The 22,579-nt window shown below is 38.5% G+C and overlaps 1 protein-coding gene across 1 annotated transcript in view; it reads right to left on the bottom strand.

Moving 5' to 3' along the window:
* LOC132892687 (alpha-2-macroglobulin-like) overlaps window positions 1-15,810 on the bottom strand; it is a 156,973-nt gene extending 141,163 nt beyond the window's left edge. The window contains exons 1-6 of the mRNA XM_060930999.1: window positions 15,698-15,810; window positions 14,448-14,628; window positions 14,011-14,167; window positions 12,368-12,420; window positions 6,076-6,096; window positions 5,657-5,825 (exon numbers count right to left, since the gene is read on the bottom strand). Of these exons, the coding sequence (XP_060786982.1) occupies window positions 5,657-5,825; window positions 6,076-6,096; window positions 12,368-12,420; window positions 14,011-14,167; window positions 14,448-14,628; window positions 15,698-15,810 (694 nt within the window). The remainder of the gene's footprint in view (window positions 1-5,656; window positions 5,826-6,075; window positions 6,097-12,367; window positions 12,421-14,010; window positions 14,168-14,447; window positions 14,629-15,697) is intronic.
* Window positions 15,811-22,579: the final 6,769 nt, after the last annotated feature.

Below are 22,579 nucleotides of genomic sequence, written 5' to 3'. Positions count from 1 at the left end.
ATAAAAACAGAATGCAATAATTTACAAATCTCAAAAACTGATATTGTATTCACAATAGAACATAGACAACATATCAAATGTCGAAAGTGAGACATTTTGAAATTTCATGCCAGATATTGGCTCATTTGAAATTTCATGACAGCAACACATCTCAAAAAAGTTGGGACGGGGCAATAAGAGGCTGGAAAAGTTAAAGGTACAAAAATGGAACAGCTGGAGGACCAAATTGCAACTCATTAGGTCAACTGGCAATAGATCATTAACATGACTGGGTATAAAAAGAGCATCTTGGAGTGGCAGCGGCTCTCAGAAGTAAAGATGGGAAGAGGATCACCAATCCCACTAATTCTGTGCCGACAAATAGTGGAGCAATATCAGAAAGGAGTTCGACAGTGTAAAATTGCAAAGAGTTTGAACATATCATCATCTACAGTGCATAATATCATCAAAAGATTCAGAGAATCTGGAAGAATCTCTGTGCGTAAAGGTCAATCACAAAATGGGCTCAGGAATATTTCCAGAGAACATTATCTGTGAACACAATTCACCGTGCCATCCACCGTTGCCAGCTAAAACTCTATAGTTCAAAGAAGAAGCCGTATCTAAACATGATCCAGAAGTGCAGACGTCTTCTCTGGGCCAAGGCTCATTTAAAATGGACTGTGGCAAAGTGGAAAACTGTTCTGTGGTCAGACGAATCAAAATTTGAAGTTCTTTATGGAAATCAGGGACGCCGTGTCATTCGGACTAAAGAGGAGAAGGACGACCCAAGTTGTTATCAGCGCTCAGTTCAGAAGCCTGCATCTCTGATGGTATGGGGTTGCATTAGTGCGTGTGGCATGGGCAGCTTACACATCTGGAAAGACACCATCAATGCTGAAAGGTATATCCAGGTTCTAGAGCAACATATGCTCCCATCCAGATGACGTCTCTTTCAGGGAAGACCTTGCATTTTCCAACATGACAATGCCAAACCACATACTGCATCAATTACAGCATCATGGCTGCGTAGAAGAAGGGTCCGGGTACTGAACTGGCCAGCCTGCAGTCCAGATCTTTCACCCATAGAAAACATTTGGTGCATCATAAAACGGAAGATACGACAAAAAAGACCTAAGACAGTTGAGCAACTCGAATCCTACATTAGACAAGAATGGGTTAACATTCCTATCCCTAAACTTGAGCAACTTGTCTCCTCAGTCCCCAGACGTTTACAGACTGTTGTAAAGAGAAAAGGGGATGTCTCACAGTGGTAAACATGGCCTTGTCCCAACTTTTTTGAGATGTGTTGTTGTCATGAAATTTAAAATCACCTAATTTTTCTCTTTAAATGATACATTTGCTCAGTTTAAACATTTGATATGTCATCTATGTTCTATTCTGAATAAAATATGGAATTTTGAAACTTCCACATCATTGCATTCCGTTTTTATTTACAATTTGTACTTTGTCCCAACAAAGTTTTTTGGAATCGGGGTTGTACTTTGTACTGCTGTTATATTTCCAGTAATTTTCTTTGGTGGAATGTAATATTGTAGGCGATGTCAACACTTGTCAAATAGAACTTTGTGTAATTTTTATGAACTATTTAATATTAATAAATTTTATTTGCAAAATTTACATAAAAAATTCTGGTATTACTGATACAAAATAAAGCGGCTAGAGATAATGAGATGAGATGAATGAATTAAGTTTAGAGTTCAGTCATTCTCTTTAGTAGATAATTGTTTACTTGACTGTACATATAGTCCTTTTTAATTCAGTTGTTTTCTCTGGGATCTAAAATTTATTTTTATTCAGTGCATGCTTATTTGGTCCCTTTAATACAGTGTGATAAATATATTATAATAGGAGTGTATAATGTGGAATAAAACAATCAATGCTTTGGATTATATATTGGTATTTTTTCTCGTGTATAAGGGCTCATCGGTGTATGTAAGGGAAAAGTCCAGATTTTGTAAGGGCATGGGGAACTAAAGGTTGACATGTATGGTGTAATTATAAAATATCATACATTCAGCAACAAAAGGGGTCCAAGCACTGCTTCTTGATAATTTCGCCAGAGTCCCTGCTTGCACTTTGCATACAACGTGTATTTTAGCTATTATAGGAAAAGAGGATACCTCGTAGTCTGTGTTCTCTGTCTTCCCCCTCCCCTGCTACACATACTAATCCTGAGTAACCACTGATCCTGACTCCATCTGCTCTCCAGACCTACCTGATCCTCACGTCCTACTTCTGTTTCGAGTTTTCATCACCTGAAAATCACTCACTGCTGCTGCTGATGGCTTGACATGGATAGCCTAAAGCGCATCATAAGATTACCATGGATGGAACCACCCAGAAGTCATAAAGACAGCTGTGGACGTTCTTCCTTGGGTAGCCTTAGGACTGCAATTGCTAAGATCAGTTTGCCTTCAGGCCTCCATCACTGAACAGTTAACAACTTTGTTTTGATAAAATAGACGTTAAGTTAAAAGTACTGTTCATTCAGAAATGAATATGATGATTAAACTCATAAATTGCTCATAAATTTCTGTTCAAACATTTGCATTTTTTGACGATATAATGCACAGTTATTGAGGAGAATGTATATTTAACAGTTGTTTTGTGGTCTTCCTCACTCAAGCTCGTGTACATCATTGAGCTCACGGTACCATGGGAGGGGGCGGTAGAGGAAGCCTATGAGCAGAAGAAGCTGAGATACGCCGATCTTGCAGCAGATGCCAAGCAACAAGGCTGGAATGTGAAGGTACGCCTGGTGGAAGTAGGCTGCAGGGGATTCATAGCCACCTCAACATCTGGGCTACTCAGGGAGATGGGGGTGGGAGGGAAGGCCCACAGGCAGGCAATCAAGGATCTCTCCAAGGCTGCTGAGAAGGGGAGCCAGTGGCTGTGGACCAAGAGGAAGGACCTGACATGGGGCTCCAAGTGTGTGATGGCTGATGGGAGTGAACCTGGGATGCTGGGATTCACTGCTGAATCCCAGTCTCAGCATTTAAGTCTAGGCTGAAAACATATCTGTTTAGTCAAGCCTTTTGTTAATGGTGTTTATGAGGTAAAGGAGTAGATCTGGAGGGTCCTCAGACATAGAGTATTTTGGTAAACTGGGATGTATGGATGCTGTCAGTCCCCACTCGCTTGCTCACTCGAGTTTGTTGACGGTGTAGTGGCTGGCTGCTTTATGTCCCGGGGCTCCCTCATGCCTGTGTTACCTTCTGGCTCTCTCCTTTTAGTTATGCTGTCATAGTTAGTTGCCGGAGTCCCTGCTTGTACTCGGTGCAATATGTATACTGTTCCTACTTATTCAGGTGACATTGGGCATACCTAACCACCTGTGTTTTCTTTCTCTCCCCCCCACCCCAAATCTGTCCCTCTGAGTTACATGGAGTCAACAGGAAATCTTTTGGTGGAGACGGTGGGGACCTCGACTGGCTATCGTAGCCTGCAGGGAATCGGCCATCAGACATTCTGTTGCATGTCCCAGACCTGGTGAAATGTAACTGAATTGTCTTGGCCAGGCCTAAGGGTCCCATCTGCATCTCATCATTGCTGAGGAGTGTGCTCCCATCACCCAATCAAGCATCCAGCCAGAGCAGGTCATGATATATTTTTTACCATATTAACATGCCATTGTGTGTTATGCCTGATGTAAAGACTCTCGTCTCTGCGAGCCTACCACACAGATTTAATACTTGTCATTTTTAGGGCATACCTAACAACGTGTTTTCTTTCTCTCTCTCTCTTCCCCCCCCCCCCCATCTGTCCCTCTGAGTTACATGTTGATCCTGGGATTGAGATGCTGGCCTCTTCTTCCCCTCGGACCTGCTTGATCCATCCTGGTGCCCTGTGTCTGGTCGGAGTTTTATCGCCCCACTCCTGTGAAGGACGGCCCCATGAGGACAGTTGAGGGTTATACCTGTTAAAACTGTTAATATTATAGTCAGGCTGTCTGTTGTTGCCCAAATGAGGATGGGTTCCCTTTTGAGTCTGGTTCCTCTCGAGGTTTCTTCCTCATGTCGTCTGAGGGAGTTTTTCCTTGCCACCATCGCCACAGGCTTGCTCATTGGGGATAGATTAGGGATAAAATTAGCTCATGTTTTAAGTCGTTCAAATTCTGTAAAGCTGCTTTGCGACAATGTTTATTGTTAAAAGCGCTGTACAAATAAACTTGATTTGATTTGATTTGACTGCTGAACCCTCTGGAGGTGTCGTGGGCCTATCAGCAAAACACCTAAGAAGGAGGGCACCCACTTGAGAACCCAAAGGATGCCATCACTCATTTGATGGCCACAGTGTCTCGTCGGTGCCTTAGGTATCTATTGGGATAACAACACCTAGTCCTACATAACAGATAAATTGCTCAGAAATTTCTGTTCACACATTTGCATTTTTTGACGATATAATGCACAGTTATTGAGGAGAATGCATATTTAACAGTTATTTTATGAAATCAAGTCGTACATGAGCTGATAGCTGATGAGGTGCATAGCACTGAGTTGTCTATAATCCATGTACGGCGAGATTGAATGGAATAACTGTTTCATTCTATCCACATTCACTGGATTTTGAGAAACAGAACATTTTTATTTTGATTTTTTGCAAATGTGCTCAATAAAAGCTTTATACAAAACGTCAGCCGAAATCATTTCCGCTTAGAATGTAAACAAACTGGTGAAATGACAGGAGCAATTTATGAAAAATATAATAATAATAATAATAATAATAATAATAATAATAATAATTCTTGAAAAATATAAAAAGATACATTCTTACCATCAAATTCTTTCAGTCCATATTTTGTTGCTCTTTTTTTTTTTCCATTTTTGGGGCATTTTGTTTATGAGTAGAGCTTTTATTTCAACCTCGGTTGGTTCAGCAACACACTCTGCCATTTTGTTTTTCTCTACTCATGGTACTGGTATATGAGCTGATATCCTAGTAGTAGAGTAACCAATCAGAGCGCATGATTGCTCATATCCACTGAATGTCAATAGAATAAATTGTTTTATCCAGAATGTATATGCTGTGTTTCTCTGACGTGGCTTTGTGACCATGTTCATTGTTGAAAGTGCGAGACAAATAAAATTCAGTTGAATCACAACTATTGACAAATGTGTCAATTAAAGACACATTAAAGAGCATAATTTTTAAAAATATGTTGTTTTAAATTCAAATAACATTATCAGGACTTGTACTATGTGTAAAGTACTTTTTTTCTTGTCAGAGGTTTGCATCAGATAAAAAAAAGCAAAGCAAAGAGGAAAAAAAATACACTCCAGAATTTTTGAAATGCAATTTGATATTTGACTGTTTTACTCTTTATTTATTTATTTATTTATTTTTATTTATTTATTTATTTATTTTTTACATTTTTTTGAAAATGACAATAATGGTACTAATTTTATTTATTTAAAACTTGTGTGGATCAAATTATCTAAAGAATATTCTAAATTATTATTTGTAATATTTATATTTAAATGTACATTTCATCTCATTACATTTAAACATTAAATTCAAAGCTAAATAAATAAATAATGAAAAGCTAAATAAGATATTTTTATCACTGTTGATCATAATATTATCAGTAAAATATAGATTAGATATACTGTATTTGGCATTCCAAGGACATTAATAAAGATAAACTGGGCCTGACCGTAGTCCTTGACTTCGAAGTATTGTGCGAACTTGTTGTTGTTCTTGTCCCAGACTGTGATAACATAAACTCCTTCTGTGGCCTCAGAGTTGATGGGATATGACACATCCACAAGACCGCAGGATGTGGGGATATTCAGCCACTGACCAATGATGTTTGAGTTCGGGTCCTCAAATTAAAGCAAACATCCAAACAAATAAATATACAAAATTAATGCATTACTCTTGCATCCTAAAATATGGTCATGAAATTAAAAATGACCATGAATGAGCAAATGTGTTGATATATACTATGTTCCTAGCAGCTTAAAAAAAGAATGTAAGAGTTTTCAAATTAAATGTTATTTTAAAAGCAAAGTATGTCATGAATACACAAAGTGCCCAGATAGTAAGTGTTGAATCTTTCTTATGGGACATTACCTCCATTTCTATTTTCGGAAACTGAAACAAAAAGGAAAAAGAAGAGCTCTTATAACCACATTAAACATACAGTGAGTGTACATTAGTATGACTTTCTATGAATTCTGCATTCATTAATCATCATAATGTGCTTATAATTCCTTCGAATTTGGTCACAATGCTCTGGAAGCACTTTATAAACGCTAATATAAAATATCATTATACTGTACTTATTAGCTCACTGATGAATGCATTGGCCATTTGCTTCCCTGAAATCCAAACTGGTTTGGTCTTTTTCTGAACATGGTGTCATGAACATAAACATGTAATGTGCTTCCAGAGGCCTTTCGGTCACTTGTGAGCATTAAATGGTCTGTCGTTGGAGTGAATTTCCTGGGACCCCACTCCCGGGGAGATTGGCGACTGTGTTGAAGGCTGTCCATTGTAAATAATCCTTCTCACTGAATGGTGAATTTCACCTCCAGTTCTTTGGAGATGGCCTTATAACCTTTCCCAGATTGATGAGCAGTAAGAATTGCTTCTCTGAGGTCACGGCTGATGATCTTTCTTCTTGGCATGATGTCAGCACACACCTGAGTGCTCCAGAACACCAAACTGCAAAACGTTCTTTTATAGAGGAAGTCAAACTTCCTGATAATTAATTATCAATCTCTTACTGGCTGTGTAAGTATGAAGGATGTACTTATTTTTTTCCCCACCTGATTTCTTAATGTTGATTTACTGTTTTTCGTGAAAAGAATGACTACATATTGAACTCTTTTTTTTGTCAGCTGAGTTAATTTATTTACATATTGTTTTTCTCTGAATAAATTTATTTCAATTAAAGGTTGGATTTTTTTTCTTTTTTCAGTGTGAGACAGGGTTGTAGTCGAGTCACTAAACTTCAAGTCCAATTCCAGTCTCGAGTCCCCAGTGTTCAAGTCCTGGTCAAATCCAAGTTATTAATAAAATTTCAAGTTGAGTCCACTATTGAGCCAAGTCGAGTCTGAGAACAAGACTCCAACTGCACCATTTGACGGTGTCTGTTTTAGCGCCATTAACGTTAGTTTGTTCCTGAACATGACGTATGAACAGGTGAATGTGCTTCTCTTTGTCAGGGAGTGTGAAGTATTCTGTCAGAGATGGTTGGGAGATGGATGTAAGTGCAGAAGGTCTCATCTCATTATCTCTAGCCGCTTTATCCTGTTCTACAGGGTCGCAGGCAAGCAGGGCCGTAACTACCATTGAGGACACCGAGGTCATGTCCTCAGCATTTTTTTCCCACGGTATTTTTTTTTTTCACTCAGAAATGTGAAATTAATCTCATCTCATCTCATTATCTCTAGCCGCTTTATCCTTCTACAGGGTCGCAGGCAAGCTGGAGCCTATCCCAGCTGACTATGTGCGAAAGGCGGGGTACACCCTGGACTGACACATAGACACAGACAACCATTCACACTCACATTCACACCTACGGTCAATTTAGAGTCACCAGTTAACCTAACCTGCATGTCTTTGGACTGTGGGGGAAACCGGAGCACCCGGAGGAAACCCACGTGGACACGGGGAGAACATGCAAACTCCGCACAGAAAGGCCCTCGCCGGCCCCGGGGCTCGAACCCAGGACCTTCTTGCTGTGAGGCGACAGCGCTAACCACTACACCACCGTGCCGCCCTGTGAAATTAATATATGATGAAAATCGTTCTGACTTTGATCGGTGGAAAATTCTAAATTCAGCTTGCATCCCCCTGTTCTCATTTGTTTGTCTAAAAATAAAGTCCACATAATCATTTTTAAACGAAGCTGAAATATCCGACATTGGAAACATTTCATATTAGGCAGCCTCGCGATAGTCAGCTAAGCACCACGGGATACACAAGAGTTGAGAAGTGTTCTCATCAAGGTCCGACTCCGCAGCCAGTCAGTTTGTCAATTAGTCATGGAATCTGAAAATTGACATAAGATGAAGAAATCTACTACACTAAAACAAACCAAACTCAGCTTTGGAAAGTCAACAAGTGAGAGAAAAAGAAAGAGGGAAGAAGGTGAGTTAATTTTGCCAGCCACTGACAGTTATGTGCTGGAATGCTTATGATCATTAACAGTGCAATTTTAATTAGCATTTCAAGCAACAACAGTCGAAGCCACTTATAGATAGGATTTTCGTTTTCCAGGCGGCACAAACTCTTTTATTCTGTCTCTCTCGTCTCGATTTGATTTGGTGCGTTTCAGATCAGAAAAGGCTGGACAGTCGTGACCTGTTGTTTATGAAGTTATTGGGTGCTGACAAGACTTGAGCTATTTTGCTAACTTACCAGACTATAGGCTAACGTAAACCCAAGACACTATTGTTTTGATCATTGGTTGTATTTTCGAACGGAAATGAAAACGGGTAGCAAACTTATTATGTTCACATTTTATTTACAACATGATGTACCACCTCTGACTGCTTTCTGTCAATCATGAACAGCCCAGCCGCGTTCACAGCTCCTCCTCCGATCACCAATAATAATAATAGTAGTAATAATGATGATAATAATAGATGATAATAATAGATGATAATAATAGTAATAATAATAATAATAATAATAATAATAATAATTAAAGCCGCAAGCGGCCTCGACGGGCCCTCGCGCCAGTGGCCAAGGGGGGCGGGGGCATGCGTCCCCGCGAAATAACTTCCACAGCTTCTTCGGCAAGAGACATTACTCCCACAATGGCGACAAAGCACAGAATTGGACACATGGTAACAATAGGGTCTCGCACTGTACGGTGCTCGGGGGGCGCTATAGAGGCCCTGAGGCCCGCCTGGATCTGGGCTTCTGGTTCTCAGTAGCCGTGGCAGTCTAAGAAAAAGGAGCCAAATTTCGTGCGTTGTCGACCATGGCAAGCGCCCCAATAAGGGTCTTGTAAAGAGTTTGCTTGCCAAGTTTGACAAATCAGAAGCTGCAATATCATTTTTGCCATAACCAGCACCCCCAGGGGCGAAAGTGCACAAAATTTGGCGTATATGTCAGGTGAGCTATGAAGAGTTTGTGGATGAAGTTTGATGACAATTGAGTAAATAGAAGATGAGATATAGATTTTTGAAGAATAAATTTTTTGGTTTTTCCCATGTCAGTAGGTGGCGCTATGCTGTACATGAGCGATTATGAGTTGGAAAAATAAGTGTCGACAACAGCAACGTACTATCACAAGGTAGTGGTGTGAAGGAAAAGCATTATGGAATTATTTACCAAAAACCCGTTATGGAGCAATTGCGTTGGCCAAAAACAGCGCCCCCCATGGACAAAAATTCCCAAAATGTGGTATACATGACATGGGAGGTAGTAAGAGGGTGGCCGTGAAGTTTGACCAAATTTGAGGAAAGATTGGATTTTTTGCCCAAAAATAGCGCCCCCAGTGGCGAAAGTGCACAAAATTTGGCGTATATGTCAGGTGAGCTATGAAGAGTTTGCGTATGAAGTTTGATGACAGTTGAGTAAATAGAAGATGAGATATAGATTTTTGAAGAATAAATTTTTTGGTTTTTCCCATGTCAGTAGGTGGCGCTATGCTGTACATGAGCGATTATGAGTTGGAAAAATAAGTGTCTACAACAGCAACGTACTATCACAAGGTAGTGGTGTGAAGGAAAAGCATTATGGAATTATTAACCAAAAACCCGTTTTGGAGCAATTGCGTCGGCCAAAAACAGCGCCCCCCATGGACGAAAATTTCCAAAATGTGGTATACATGACATGGGAGGTAGAAAGAGGGTGGCCGTGAAGTTTGACCAAATTTGAGGAAAGATTGGAATTTTTGCCCAAAAATAGCGCCCCCAGTGGCGAAATATCACAGAAATTGGGTAACATGTCAGAAGCCCAATGAGTGATTTGCGTGTGAAGTATGAGCAGTTTTGAGCAATCAGAAGATTTGTTATGAATTTTTAAGCATGTAAAATTTTGCATCGAAAATTGATTGACGTATAACTTCTGAACGGTCTATCCTACGTGAAACGTATTTAGTAACTTTTGTCAGCCATGTCTGTAGATGATGTGTATCAATTTTGGTGACATTCCTATGAACGGTCTAGGAGGAGTTGCGCCGTCTTCGTGGCCATGCATTTCGCACAAAAGTGAAATTACCTCACTTCCTGTTGGGCGTGGCTAATGCATTGGCATTACATTTTTGTCCGGCGTAGTGAGATACATATGCGTACCAAATGGCATGCCACTACTACAAACTACGTGGCACCCAGGCACCTTAATGCGGGAGGCCAAAATCACAACGACTTAGGGGGCGCTATAGAGGCCCTGAGCCCCGGCCAAGTTTGGGCTTCTGGTTCTGAGTAGCGGTGGCAATTCTCGGAACTGGTGCCAAATTTCGTGCGTTTTTGCCCATGGCAAGTGCCCCGAAAATGGCCTAACAGCGGAGAAAAATAAAGAAGAAGAAGAAGACGGAAGAAGAAGAAGAAGAAGAAGAAGACGGAAGAATAATAATAGTGAACTCTTACAAGAACAATAGGGCCTTCGCCCATAGGGCTCGGGCCCTAATAACAATAATAATAATAATAATAACAATGTTTTAAAATCAAATAGAGGACACTGGAGAGGATGAGGATCAGCGAGTTGAAGAGAGAGAGCCAGGAGAGGAAGAGAAGGGAAGAGCAGAGCCAGTAGAGGAAGAAAAGGGAAGAACTGAGTCATGAGAGGAAGAGATAACAGAATCAGGAGATAAAGATAGGGAAATAACAGGTGAAGATCAAGAAACTCCAAGTACAAGTTTGTCCATCCATGATCCGGCAAGCTATAAAAACAAAAGTTCCTACACAGATGAGGAGAAAAAGAACATTCTTCAGGGTAGATGGAGTAGGGACCAGTATAAATACCCCCAGCGTCAATTTGGGAAAAGGCTTCTGAGATATAGTGCTGAGTGGGAAAAAAAACCACCCCTGGCTACGGTACTCTCCATCTGAGGATGCTGCATATTGTTGTGATCGTGCAATTTTGAAATTGTTAAAATAAACATGTTCACCTACATGTTCATCTCCTTGTTGGGCTTGTGATTTTGACTCGTTTCCAAAATGTATGAAAAGTCACCATATTAGGACGTTTTTTTTTTTGGCAAATAAGATGTATCGCAATGTTTGACCTCGGTATTTGAAAAATCCTGGTTACAGCCCTGCAGGCAAGCTGGAGCCTATCCCAGCTGACTACAGGCGAAAGGCGGGGTACACCCTGGACAAGTCGCCAGGTCATCACAGGGCTGACACATAGACACAGACAACCATTCACACTCACATTCACACCTACGGTCAATTTAGAGTCACCAGTTAACCTAACCTGCATGTCTTTGGACTGTGGGGGAAACCGGAGCACCCGGAGGAAACCCACGTGGACACGGGGAGAACATGCAAACTCCGCACAGAAAGACCCTCGCCGGCCACGGGGCTCGAACCCGGACCTTCTTGCTGTGAGGTGACAGCGCTAACCACTACACCACCGTGCCGCCCAGTGCAGAAGGTGTGTTTATTAATACAAGTGAAGACGGTAAACAATCCAGAACGGCAGGCAAAATAGTAAAACGGTGAAACAGGCGATAGGTCGAGTGAGGCACAAACAGGCTATCATAGACTCAGCACAATCAAAGACAAGAAACAGGAAATCAGGGATCAGGAAACCAAGCAAGGAAATAAGGCTCAGTAATGTGTCAGCAACACAACTCAATGCTTCACAAAGTAAGCGTGTTTTCACAGTTTTTATATCGGCGTGCTGATTGTGCCTTAATTCTGTGCAGGTGCGAGTCATTTACAGCGCGCGAGAGTCCGCTTAGTGCGTGCGCTGTCTGGAGTGTGTCCGAGAGTCTATCTGATGCATGCACCAAGGCGCGCAGGTATGACACTCTTACACAAAATTAGTGCAAAAATTAATGTTCATATAAATCTCTTATGCCAAATTATTATAGCATGTCACAAAAAACATAAAAAATCCAAGTCCTCGTCTCCAGTTTACAAGTCCAAATGCAGTTAATGCACGAGTCCGAGTCCAAGTCTGAGTCAGTGCTCAAGTCCAAGCCGAGTCACAAGTCCTTAAAATTAGGGCACGAGTCGGACTCAAGTACTACAAGCCTGGCGTGAGATGAAGCGACTTCACCAAAAGGTTGATTTTTTAAAAATCCTTTTTATTAATCTTTTTACACACACACACATATATATATATATATATATATATATATATATATATATATATATATATATATATGATTGATGGATGCTATCATAGAAAGTGCTGCTGTATTTTCTTGCTGAGGAAGTGAAAAAAGTTTTCTAACCTTCTGATTGTAGGTGAGGAAACTGCTATCCAGAGAGATGATGCGAAACTTCACTGTCGGAAAAAATAATAATATCTATAACATTGCAAAATTAATAACTATAATGTTATGTTTCGATGCTGATTTGTTTTGAACATGTTTAAATAATTTACAGAGTAACTGGCAACTAAAAGCAGATGTACATGTGATAAATCAGGTGAAAACATTCACACATACAGTACTAAAATGGCCATAAAAATAGAACGGCTGGAGAATTTGGAGAATAAAGGAAACTAGGAATGCGATACGTGCAAGAGGTTGAGCTGTTGAGTTCTGACAGTAGTGCAGCTGCAAATACAGGTTAATGCTCTCATTCTAATATACTCATATTTCTGTAGTAAAAACTCATTTACAGGAATAATAATAAGAAGAAGTGGAAGAAGAAGAAGTGAAGAAGAAGAAACATATTTTTTACATGATTTAATATAAAAAAAACAATCTGATGAGGGAAAAACTGTTTCTAGCTGCTATAATATAAGTGATAACAAGAACAAACTTTTCTGGTGGCTGTTTCATGACATTAAACATATCTATAACCGAAAAAAAAAGTATGATGATAGATGGCATGTCTTTCCTAAAGAAATACTTTGTAATTGTGGACAGACTGCTCTGATATAAAGGTGATGATAGACAGGGCAACTTTCTGGGCAGTGTTGCTGGGCAGTTGCGCTTCGACACTTTCCCATTGAGACTGGGACAACAGAATTTCTATCTGAACGATTTTGGGCAACTTTTTAAGATCATCCATTCAGAGTGCTAGCAGTGAATCACATGACCACCTAAGAGCTTCTGAAATTTTCAACAAAGATGGTGGCTCCTCAAAGGCAGTGGCATGAAGAAAAAGAGAGACAGCTTATATCTTTTTATGCTGTTAAGTTGTTCTATGTGTGTAAACCTAAAGTGGCAAATTTACCTCATCAAATGGTTAGAAAACCAACAGACATCTCTTTTTATGCTCAGGTTGTAATTAAGACATCGATTTTTTTTCAGCTAAGCATAAACTGCCGTTAGCTAACCACCACTAGATTGAAGGAAATTTAGCTGACTAGCAGTGGGTTTTGCTAACATAGTAACCTGAAAGTTATCACTAGCTATGTGGGGATAATGTTAGCTCTCTTGCGTCAAGTTAAAAGTGATGGGCAGCTCATGATTTTTTTTTTCTTTTTTGTGAGTTGCTCTTATCTGATTGGCTATTGCTCTAATTAGTTGCCCTGTGTCTCACCTGGTCGCCCGTTGCCGCCAACATTGCCCAAATTGTTGGCCCATGTATCATCACCTTAAGAAGAATAACAGATGTGGGGATGTGCTGTTATAGGAAAATAATCAGTTTTATGGTCACATTGTCATTGATTATTTTTCTATAACAGCATGGAATAATGTATTTATTCCTTGTTTAATTACTGCAGTGTGGCTTCAGTCTTTCACTCCAACTGAGCAGAAGGCCTTAGGTAGAAAGTGGAGACCTTATTGAAGTCCACTTGTTTAATCAGTTCATCTTGGTCTCCAATCAACCACCAAATGTGCCTCTGATTTGGCTGGAATGAAAGCCTGAAGCCACCAGTCCTTTCAGAATAAGATTGAAGACACTGATTCGAGAGTGTTACCTGTTTGTCCTGGTTTGTAGATGGGTTTGTCTGTATTAACGATGAGCACTTGTTTTGGAGGTCTGATGAGGATCTTTGTCGCGTTTTCCAGGAATGTTCTGGACCCTTCAATCTGAATCCTTATAAATGCCACAGTGTGCTTGGTTACAACAGGAACCTGTCGAAAACAAAATGGCTCATAATAATAATAATAACAATAACAATAATAATAATTATTATTATTATTATTATTATTATTATTATTATTATTATTATAACAATGCAATTATTAAATATATAAATATGTATTTTTATAATAATTATTATTAGTAGTATTAGTAGTGCTGCTGCTGCTGCTGTTGTTGTCGCTGTTATTTTACATTTTCTTTTTCATTTACAGCAGTGAATATTCACTCAGCTTCACATCGAAAACCAATACACCATGACACCAGCCTGACCTGGAACGGGCTACAGAAGTAGTTCTCCTCTCTTGCAAGTGTTTTCTGTAGAAGTGTGACATTCTTGTGGTTATACTGCAGGGACACTACGAGTGAAATGGATTCACAGTGGTTGACGGTGATGCATAGCTTCTCTGTAGTGCCCCCTACAGGCAGCGACGTCACAGCCAACAGGTAAACACTGAACAGAGATTAAAAAAGGAAGAAATTCATTTTGTTTACTCTGTAGTGATGCTCTGATCCCAGTGGTTTCTTTACATTTCTTTATATAAAGCAATAGATCTGTTACACCAGTCTCTCTTTGTGTCCATCAGTGATCATTATGTACAATATTACTGAGGGTGAAGCAGAAAAGCCTTTTACAAGCTCAGGAAAATGTGGAATAAATGAAAAAGATACAAAAATGATGGAACCTTAATGATGTAAGGTTCAGAATAAAACAATATAAAACTATTTTAACAAGAAATTAAAGTATGTGCATTTTTTTAAGCTTTGATTTTCCTAAAAGTTCAACAGTGTTCCTCAATTATGTGTCTTTAAAGCATTGGTTATCACCTCTCTCAACTTTGTACTGGGGTAACTGGAGAGTTATTTAATTCACAATGTTTCCCAGAAAAGCAAGGTGAATACTGGTGAATAATAAGCAAGATAAAGTCAAAGTCGAGGTTATTAGTCCCCGATATTCACTGAGCTTGAGGTAAAAAATTGTTTTCCTATAAATACACAGGCGATTATTGAAAAAAAATGTTTTAATTTATTTTAAACTTCAAAATCGGCATGTAAATATAATAAAGGTGCGGCACAGACTTGTGTCACTTATCTACGCCGAGTCACATCAAATACTTCGTTTTGAAATCAATAAAATAAATCACACCTTTCCTTTGAATAGTTTTAGACCAAACTTCAGAGCATCTTTAGTGCTTTGAGGAACAGCATTTTCTTTCATCATTTGTAATTCTTCCTCGCTTATGGTGATGAAGCGATTGGACGCCATTTTGCCGAGTCGCTCGAGGTGATTATCGAGAAATAGTCTGAATTTCTTGACCAATCAGCGCACAATTTTCTATAATCACCTGCATATTTATACTAAACACCTGTTATTGATAATATAGTTCATACTGTATTATGATTTTATCATACAATCTCGCTCTCTCTCTCACACACACACACACACACATTATATATATATATATTATTATTATTATTGTTGTTGTTGTTGTGTTGTATTTTATTAATGCCTATTTCCTCACTTGTTTGACACATTCTCCACTAAATTCTGGTCCTCGTTTGTTTCTCTAATTTCTGCTCTGGTCTGTACAGCATTTTGTGTCCTGAGTCTGATTCCCACTGAAGCCACAGTCATCCCTGACAGTTAGCACAGCTATTCATGCTTTAATTATAAGGAACAAATCTTTTTGCCCACAAATAGAAATGATATATTCAGTGATTGGCTGCATCTTTCAGATCGCATCTAATAAGTGGAAACTGAGAATACGGGTGAGACTGGATAGTAAGAGCCTTGATGAAAAAACAGAATATCTATTAAATATATAACATACCTTTACTTCATATTACAGAGCAAGTAAACCAACTTAATGTATTTAAATGTTCGATTATTTCAGATGCAGCTAATAAACTGAATACCGAGATATGATAACCAAGTTGACATCAGTTTAAAACCAACTAAGATCATATTTTGACTGAAGTGTTGACTCTGTATTTACGGGGTTTCTCAATGTCAAAGAAGGATCCTTAACTGGCTGCATTTCAAGGATGCCATATCATTTAATCCTGCTGAACAACTGTATCAATGTCTAGGATCCTTTGTTCAGACAATTTTCAAGGAGGCCTGTGTGTATCCTTGGTGTTCTTAAAGCACCCAGAGTCCTATGCACTCGGGACCTTCTCCATGGAGCACACCTGCATGCGAAATATGTTTTTGCAGGGTGGCTGAGAAAACTCATGAATATTCATAAGCAAAGTGCTATCTGATTTGTCAGGTGTGACTTTTGTTTCAGCACATTGTTTTGATAGAAAACTCATTAAATATCATGATGTGTATCAACCCTGAACCAAACCCTAATCTCAACTGTAACCCTGAACTTACTGCCATATACAGTATGTGTTTTCTGAGTTGGGGTTCCCAAGTCTACACAACACAGTGAAACATTAAGGCAATCATCAGACAATCAGGTAACACTTTTCTCATGAATATTTATGAGATTTCCTCAACCACCATGCAAAAAGAAATTTTCCATCTGCATTTGTTTCACTCGCTCAACTGTTCCATTATGTGTTCTCCAAATTTTTGGAAGGACTCCTGGGTCGCCTCTGAAGGACCCGTCCTAAGGTGCAGAGAAGAGCTACACGCTGGATATTACAACTCAAACAAGGCGAACTTTCATATAAAGAAAGACTGATCAAATTGGATTTGCTACCACTTACCTATGATCGCGAGGTCAAAGATTTAGTTTTTCTTTATAAGGCATTATATGGCCATGTAGATATTGATACTAGTTTTATTAAGAGTGTAAGTCATGGTCATACTCGACGATCAAATCCATCTAGTGATGTAAAATACTTAGAAATGCCCTTATGCAAATCAGTTACTTTTCAGGCCTCTTTCTTTAATCGTAGTATTAAATTATGAAATTTAATTTGTAAATCAATACAACCAACTGATTTTCTAAATATAAAGACCTTTAAGACCGCTATCATTAAAGTCTATAAAGACAAACTGATTAACATTTTTGATGCCAATAATGTTTGTATCAATTTAGGTGATTGTTGTTAAGTATGATGTAGACCAATAAAGGTGAGAGAGAAAAAAAAGGAAGCATCTAATTAACACCAATCATTTCCAGAGTCCACATGAAATCATTGGAGAGCCATTAATAAATCATAAAAAAAATTAATCTAAGTGTTGTTTAATTTATTCTAGATTGGTATTATGTCAATTATCCATTGGACAAATATCAACTTAATAAAATAATAAAAAATTGCTGAAGAAACAGACCTGGCGAACTGATTATTATTGGTGTAAGTGGGAGAATTGTGTAAACTGAACTTTTGAGTGAAACTGCTCTAAACCTGCTCAAATTAAATAAATAATCCTGGATCTATGAACCTTGAAAGTTTGATTTATGAGTTCTTCCTTCTTTTTCTTTTTTTTTTCAAAAAGGTGGCCAATTCTTTTCAACGAATCATGGTTTATTACTTTGTTGAATGAATCTGAAGACTGATAGCTTAGTAAATATTTCTTTCTTTCTTATTTCCAAGTTTTTTTTTAATCCCATCAACATTCAACTTTCCTGAGGAAATCTCATTCACACAGTATTAACAAAAAGTTGCACTACAAATCTCTCTATAATAAAAAGAGATAGAGAATAGAAAAGGATCTTACATGTCTCTGGAGGGCGCCTGTGATAGGATGCTTGGAAAAAGGAATAAAAGTGAGCAAATGACTCCTGAAGGGCCCATCCTGGAACAGAATCGAACACGATCACACCAGGTAAGATGAGCTGAGAGCGCTCGTGGTATTTATTAACTCTCACCCCGCCCAAATATGTTGAGTTTTCTTAGTGGTGAGAAAAGTGTTTTGCGAGCACCACCCTCTTATATCACCTCTTCTGGCCTTGTGCTCATGTTACGCATCACAAGCCTCACCTTATCGGGCTAGATTTAGTTATCATTAGTGTTTATTCAATTATAATTTGATAAAAATTTGATAAAGAGAACGAACAGCTTCACATCAAATGGAAAACAAAGATAAAAAATGTTTTTTTAAGTATATACATCAGATAGCACTGAATATATTTATTTATTGCACAAACACAAGGCTTTCTGTAATAAATATCTACATTATATGGACCCAAGCATTTCACTGGGAAATTCATGGGCTATCAGATATATTCCATTCAGCTAGCATGATACTGAATGAGTCAAAGACGAGTAGCTGAATAGACCATGAAAAAAGCCATTATTATTATTATTATTATTATTATACATTCCTTTTGGGTGTTCAATGAAACTTTTCTCTTTCAAAATTCTCTCAAAATCTTTTGGATTTAATGAAGTAAACCTGGCAGCCATGTTTGTTTACAAATTGTCACAGTTTCTCACTCACTAGCGCGAAGTTTTACATCTCCGACATCTGATGTAATGTTGTCTTGACAACCATGCATTATCGTAAACCATATTCAACACTCACCAATGGGTAGAGTGACATAATACATGAAGGATAAGCAATATGCAAACAATATTGCATGTTATTAAACCAAATGAATGAAACCCGCTAGATGGGATTAGAACACACATTTTTATTCCATTGAAAAAGTGTCCTGTATGTATAATAATACCCGATATTTCACTCCGATGGCATCACTCCCAGTGTTGATTAACGTGCATTAATTTTTTGATCAACCTTCATTTTTTTTCTTTTTTTGTGGATGTGTCCATATAATATTAAGAACATTACATGGTAGCGTGAAGATATGAAGTTTATCTTCTCATGTTGAAAATATTTTCACTCATTCACTTTGCTCACTCATGATATATCCATTCACCACTCGAAGATAAACTTCATATCTTCATGCCACCGTGTAATATTCTCTATATATTCCATGTATACAGTGTGACTGTAGAGTACAGATATTCGATTATGAACTGTGTGCACATTTCCACCCAAGATTTTCACCCTGTATTACACCTGATATTGATAAATTACATATTGAAAACTGTAAGGTGATAATTCATCTGTCATTACACCACTTACATTTCTATAAACTCATTTAGAACTTTTGTGAGCTATTAAACTAATCATTTAGACCTGTTTGGAGGGGAAACCATTGCTTAATGGTTACAGAAGCAGCTTTAGGACCAAAAGGTCACTGGTTTGATTCCCTGGACCAGCAGGAATGGCTGAAGTGCCTTTGAGCAAGGCACCTAACCCCCACCTGCTCCCCAGGCTATTCTCGGTATGTTGTACATTGCTCTGGATAAGAGCATCTGTTAAATGTCTAAAATATAATGTGATGTTTGTGTACTATTACTGGATCAAGGTGTATTGTGCTGAACAATTTCATATTTTCTTTGCTGTTCAACCTGTTCCACATTAATATTAATCATTAATACTGTTCAATATTAATAGTTAGGTTTTGAGCAGGACCAACATTTCAGCAGGGAAAAACCTGAAGAATGGAGCAGAGCAATCGGAACATGTGTTAAAATATGATTAAGCCATGATGATACATATACCTGATACAATGACCGATAAAAATGGTAACTCTGTGAATATACTGAATTATTCTATCCACATTCACTGGATATGAGCAATCGTGCGCTCTGATTGGCTACTTTACTACTAGGCTATCGGCTCATATACTATAGAGAAAAAAAAATTGTGGAGTGTGTTGCTGAACCAACCAAGGAAGAAATGTCTACATGTAATACAACACTGAAAATATGATTAAAGTTCTTATCAGGTTGAATGCTAAACAAATTCTTTTCCACTCCTGGTAGGACAGACAGTCCTTTACAACAAGGTGAAAGGGAGAGAGAGAGAGACTACAGTTGCACTTCTTTTCTTTTACAAACATGATAAACTGACTTCTTGGGAAAGTTATCATATTTCTAGTATAATTATCTTTTTTTTTTTTTCAAGCTCTTATGCATCAGGGTCACAGAGGAAGCTGGAGCCAATCATGAGGTGGGGGGGGGGGGGGGGGTTATACCCTGGGCAGGTCACTGATCTATCGCAAGGCTAACACAGAAACAAACAGCCATTCAAGTTATAATGAATGATTGTCATATGCACAGTAAGGACACGTCCACTTGCACAATGAAATTCTTAGTTTGCTGTCCACCATGAATGCCAATTACAAATAAATAAATAGACGAAAGAAATAATACAAAGTAAAGGCAATATAGTGCAAAATAAAAGCAAAAAAAAGCCACAGTATAGTACAAAATAAAGGTAAATGTAGTGAAAAATAGGTAGTGTAATACAAAAATAAGGCAATGATCGGACGTAGCAGCAAAAAGGGCAGGAATGTGCAAACAATGTAACCAGATGTAAACAGTCAAGGAAACAGCAGCAAAAGGTTTTGTGAATGTGATTCACACTCACATGTCATTTAGAGTAGCCAGTTGATCTAATCTGCATATCTTTGGACTGTGGAAGGAAACTGGAGCACCCAGAGGAAACCCACACAAACACAGGGAGAACATGGAAACTCCACACAGAAAGATCCTGGTTGGCTGTGAGATTCAAACCCAGAACCTTCTTGCTATGAGTTGACAGTGCTAATCATTGCACCACCCTAATACTTTAATGATGTGTAATATGTAATATAATATGCAATAATGATCATGTTTTATAATTGTAGTCTAATGTCATGCTTTGGGGAAGCCATAGCCTAATGGATACAGAAACAGCTTTGGGACCAAAAGGTTGCTGGTTTGAGTCCCTGGACCAACAAGACTGGCTGAAGTACCCTAGAGCAAGGCACCTAACCCCCAAATGCTCCAGCAAGAGTGGTGACGTCCCTTGTATCTGATTAGCCAAAGAAAAACTGATGATGCAATTATCAGTTCAGGCAGGGAACCCAGCCATAATAATAATAAGCCAGTTGAACTGTGACACCAGCAGAACCCAAAGAAACATGTTCACTGACAAGGCAGAGTGATTTTACAGAAATATGACTGCATCATTTTATTTACTGTGAAACTGGAGATGAATACAAACATAAAAAGCAGAACAAAGTTTTAGTTTTGCTGACATACAGTACCGTGGTTACATTTTCAGGCCATGTACACTCACCGGCCACTTTAATAGGAACTTGTTCTTGATTCTAAGATTCCTGTTCTTGGCTAGCAACTCATAGCAACTCTTTACAACCATGGTGAGCAGAAAAGCATCTCAGCATGCACAAAACATCAAATCTGAGGTGCATGGGCTACAACAGCAGAAGACATCACTTTTGTCAACCAAGAACAGGAATCTGAGGCTTTCATGGGCACCGACTCACCCCAACTGGATAGCTAAAGACTTGAAAAAGCATAGCTGAGTTATTTTTCCAAACTTCAACTGTTCCATTTCAGAGTTAAATGGTGTAACTGCTGTTTCGGAACAGTGATGGTGTTGTAGATCATCCACCTCGAGCTTTGATGTGTTGTGTGTTCTGAGACGCTTTTCTGCTCACCACGGTTGTGGTTGTGTTTGAATGTTAGACGTGAACATGTGCCAAAACTCTTGACCTGTATCTGAAAGATTTCATGCATTGTGCTGCTGTCACATGATTGGCCGATTGGATAACTGCATAAATGAACAGTTTCCAGCCCATTTTCTGTGTATTTTTGTCCTGTGTATTTATTGCCCTGCACTTGTTGCACTTTATGTAATCTTAGGTCCTGTTATTTGTTACACCATGGTCCTGGAGAAACATATCATTCAACATATACAAGCAAGAGGAACGGCAATAAAAACCCACTTGGCTTAACTTGAAATAAGCAGGTGTACAGGTGTTTCTATTAAAGTGGACAATGTATAGAAACACACACACTTCAAGATCTTCCTCAGGCCCTAATAGTCCAGTATGGACTTTTAGTTTTTAAAAAGGAAACATTACAGATATGAATATGAAATTCTTGTCAGATTTAAGGTCACTGTGTTCCACTTCCTCTGGTATTATGACTCGTGGTTTTGGCATTGAACAACTCATATAAATAATCAAATTTATAAACTGTTCTCAAAAACAAGGTGAACTAAGTGAGAGATCACAATTTATTCCAACTTTATCACAGTTACAACCATCACAAGATATAAAGCCTCTCTCTCTGTGACTTCTTCTTGTGTTAAAATGTTGTAATTAATACACATTGGTTTTTCAGTTACATCAGTTGCTTGCTGTTGGTCTGCCCTGACACAGTGTTGTTATATTTGAGAAAATATATATTAAAAGAATAATTTTTTTTTGTTAAATCAGCATCTCTATGTATAGCAGCCATTTCATTCCTGTGTCTGAGCTGGAATTCTACTTAATGAAGTATTGATCAGGTGATCATCTGAACCAAATCTTGTTTAATGAGGAAAAGTAAAAAAAACGCTGCCGTGGTCATAAATATCCTCTTGC

The sequence above is a fragment of the Neoarius graeffei genome, chromosome 10 (genome assembly GCF_027579695.1).
Source record: "Neoarius graeffei isolate fNeoGra1 chromosome 10, fNeoGra1.pri, whole genome shotgun sequence".
Classification (NCBI taxonomy): Eukaryota; Metazoa; Chordata; class Actinopteri; order Siluriformes; family Ariidae; genus Neoarius; species Neoarius graeffei.
Note: the sequence above shows the minus strand (reverse complement) of the source record. Positions and strands in the feature narration are given on the sequence as shown.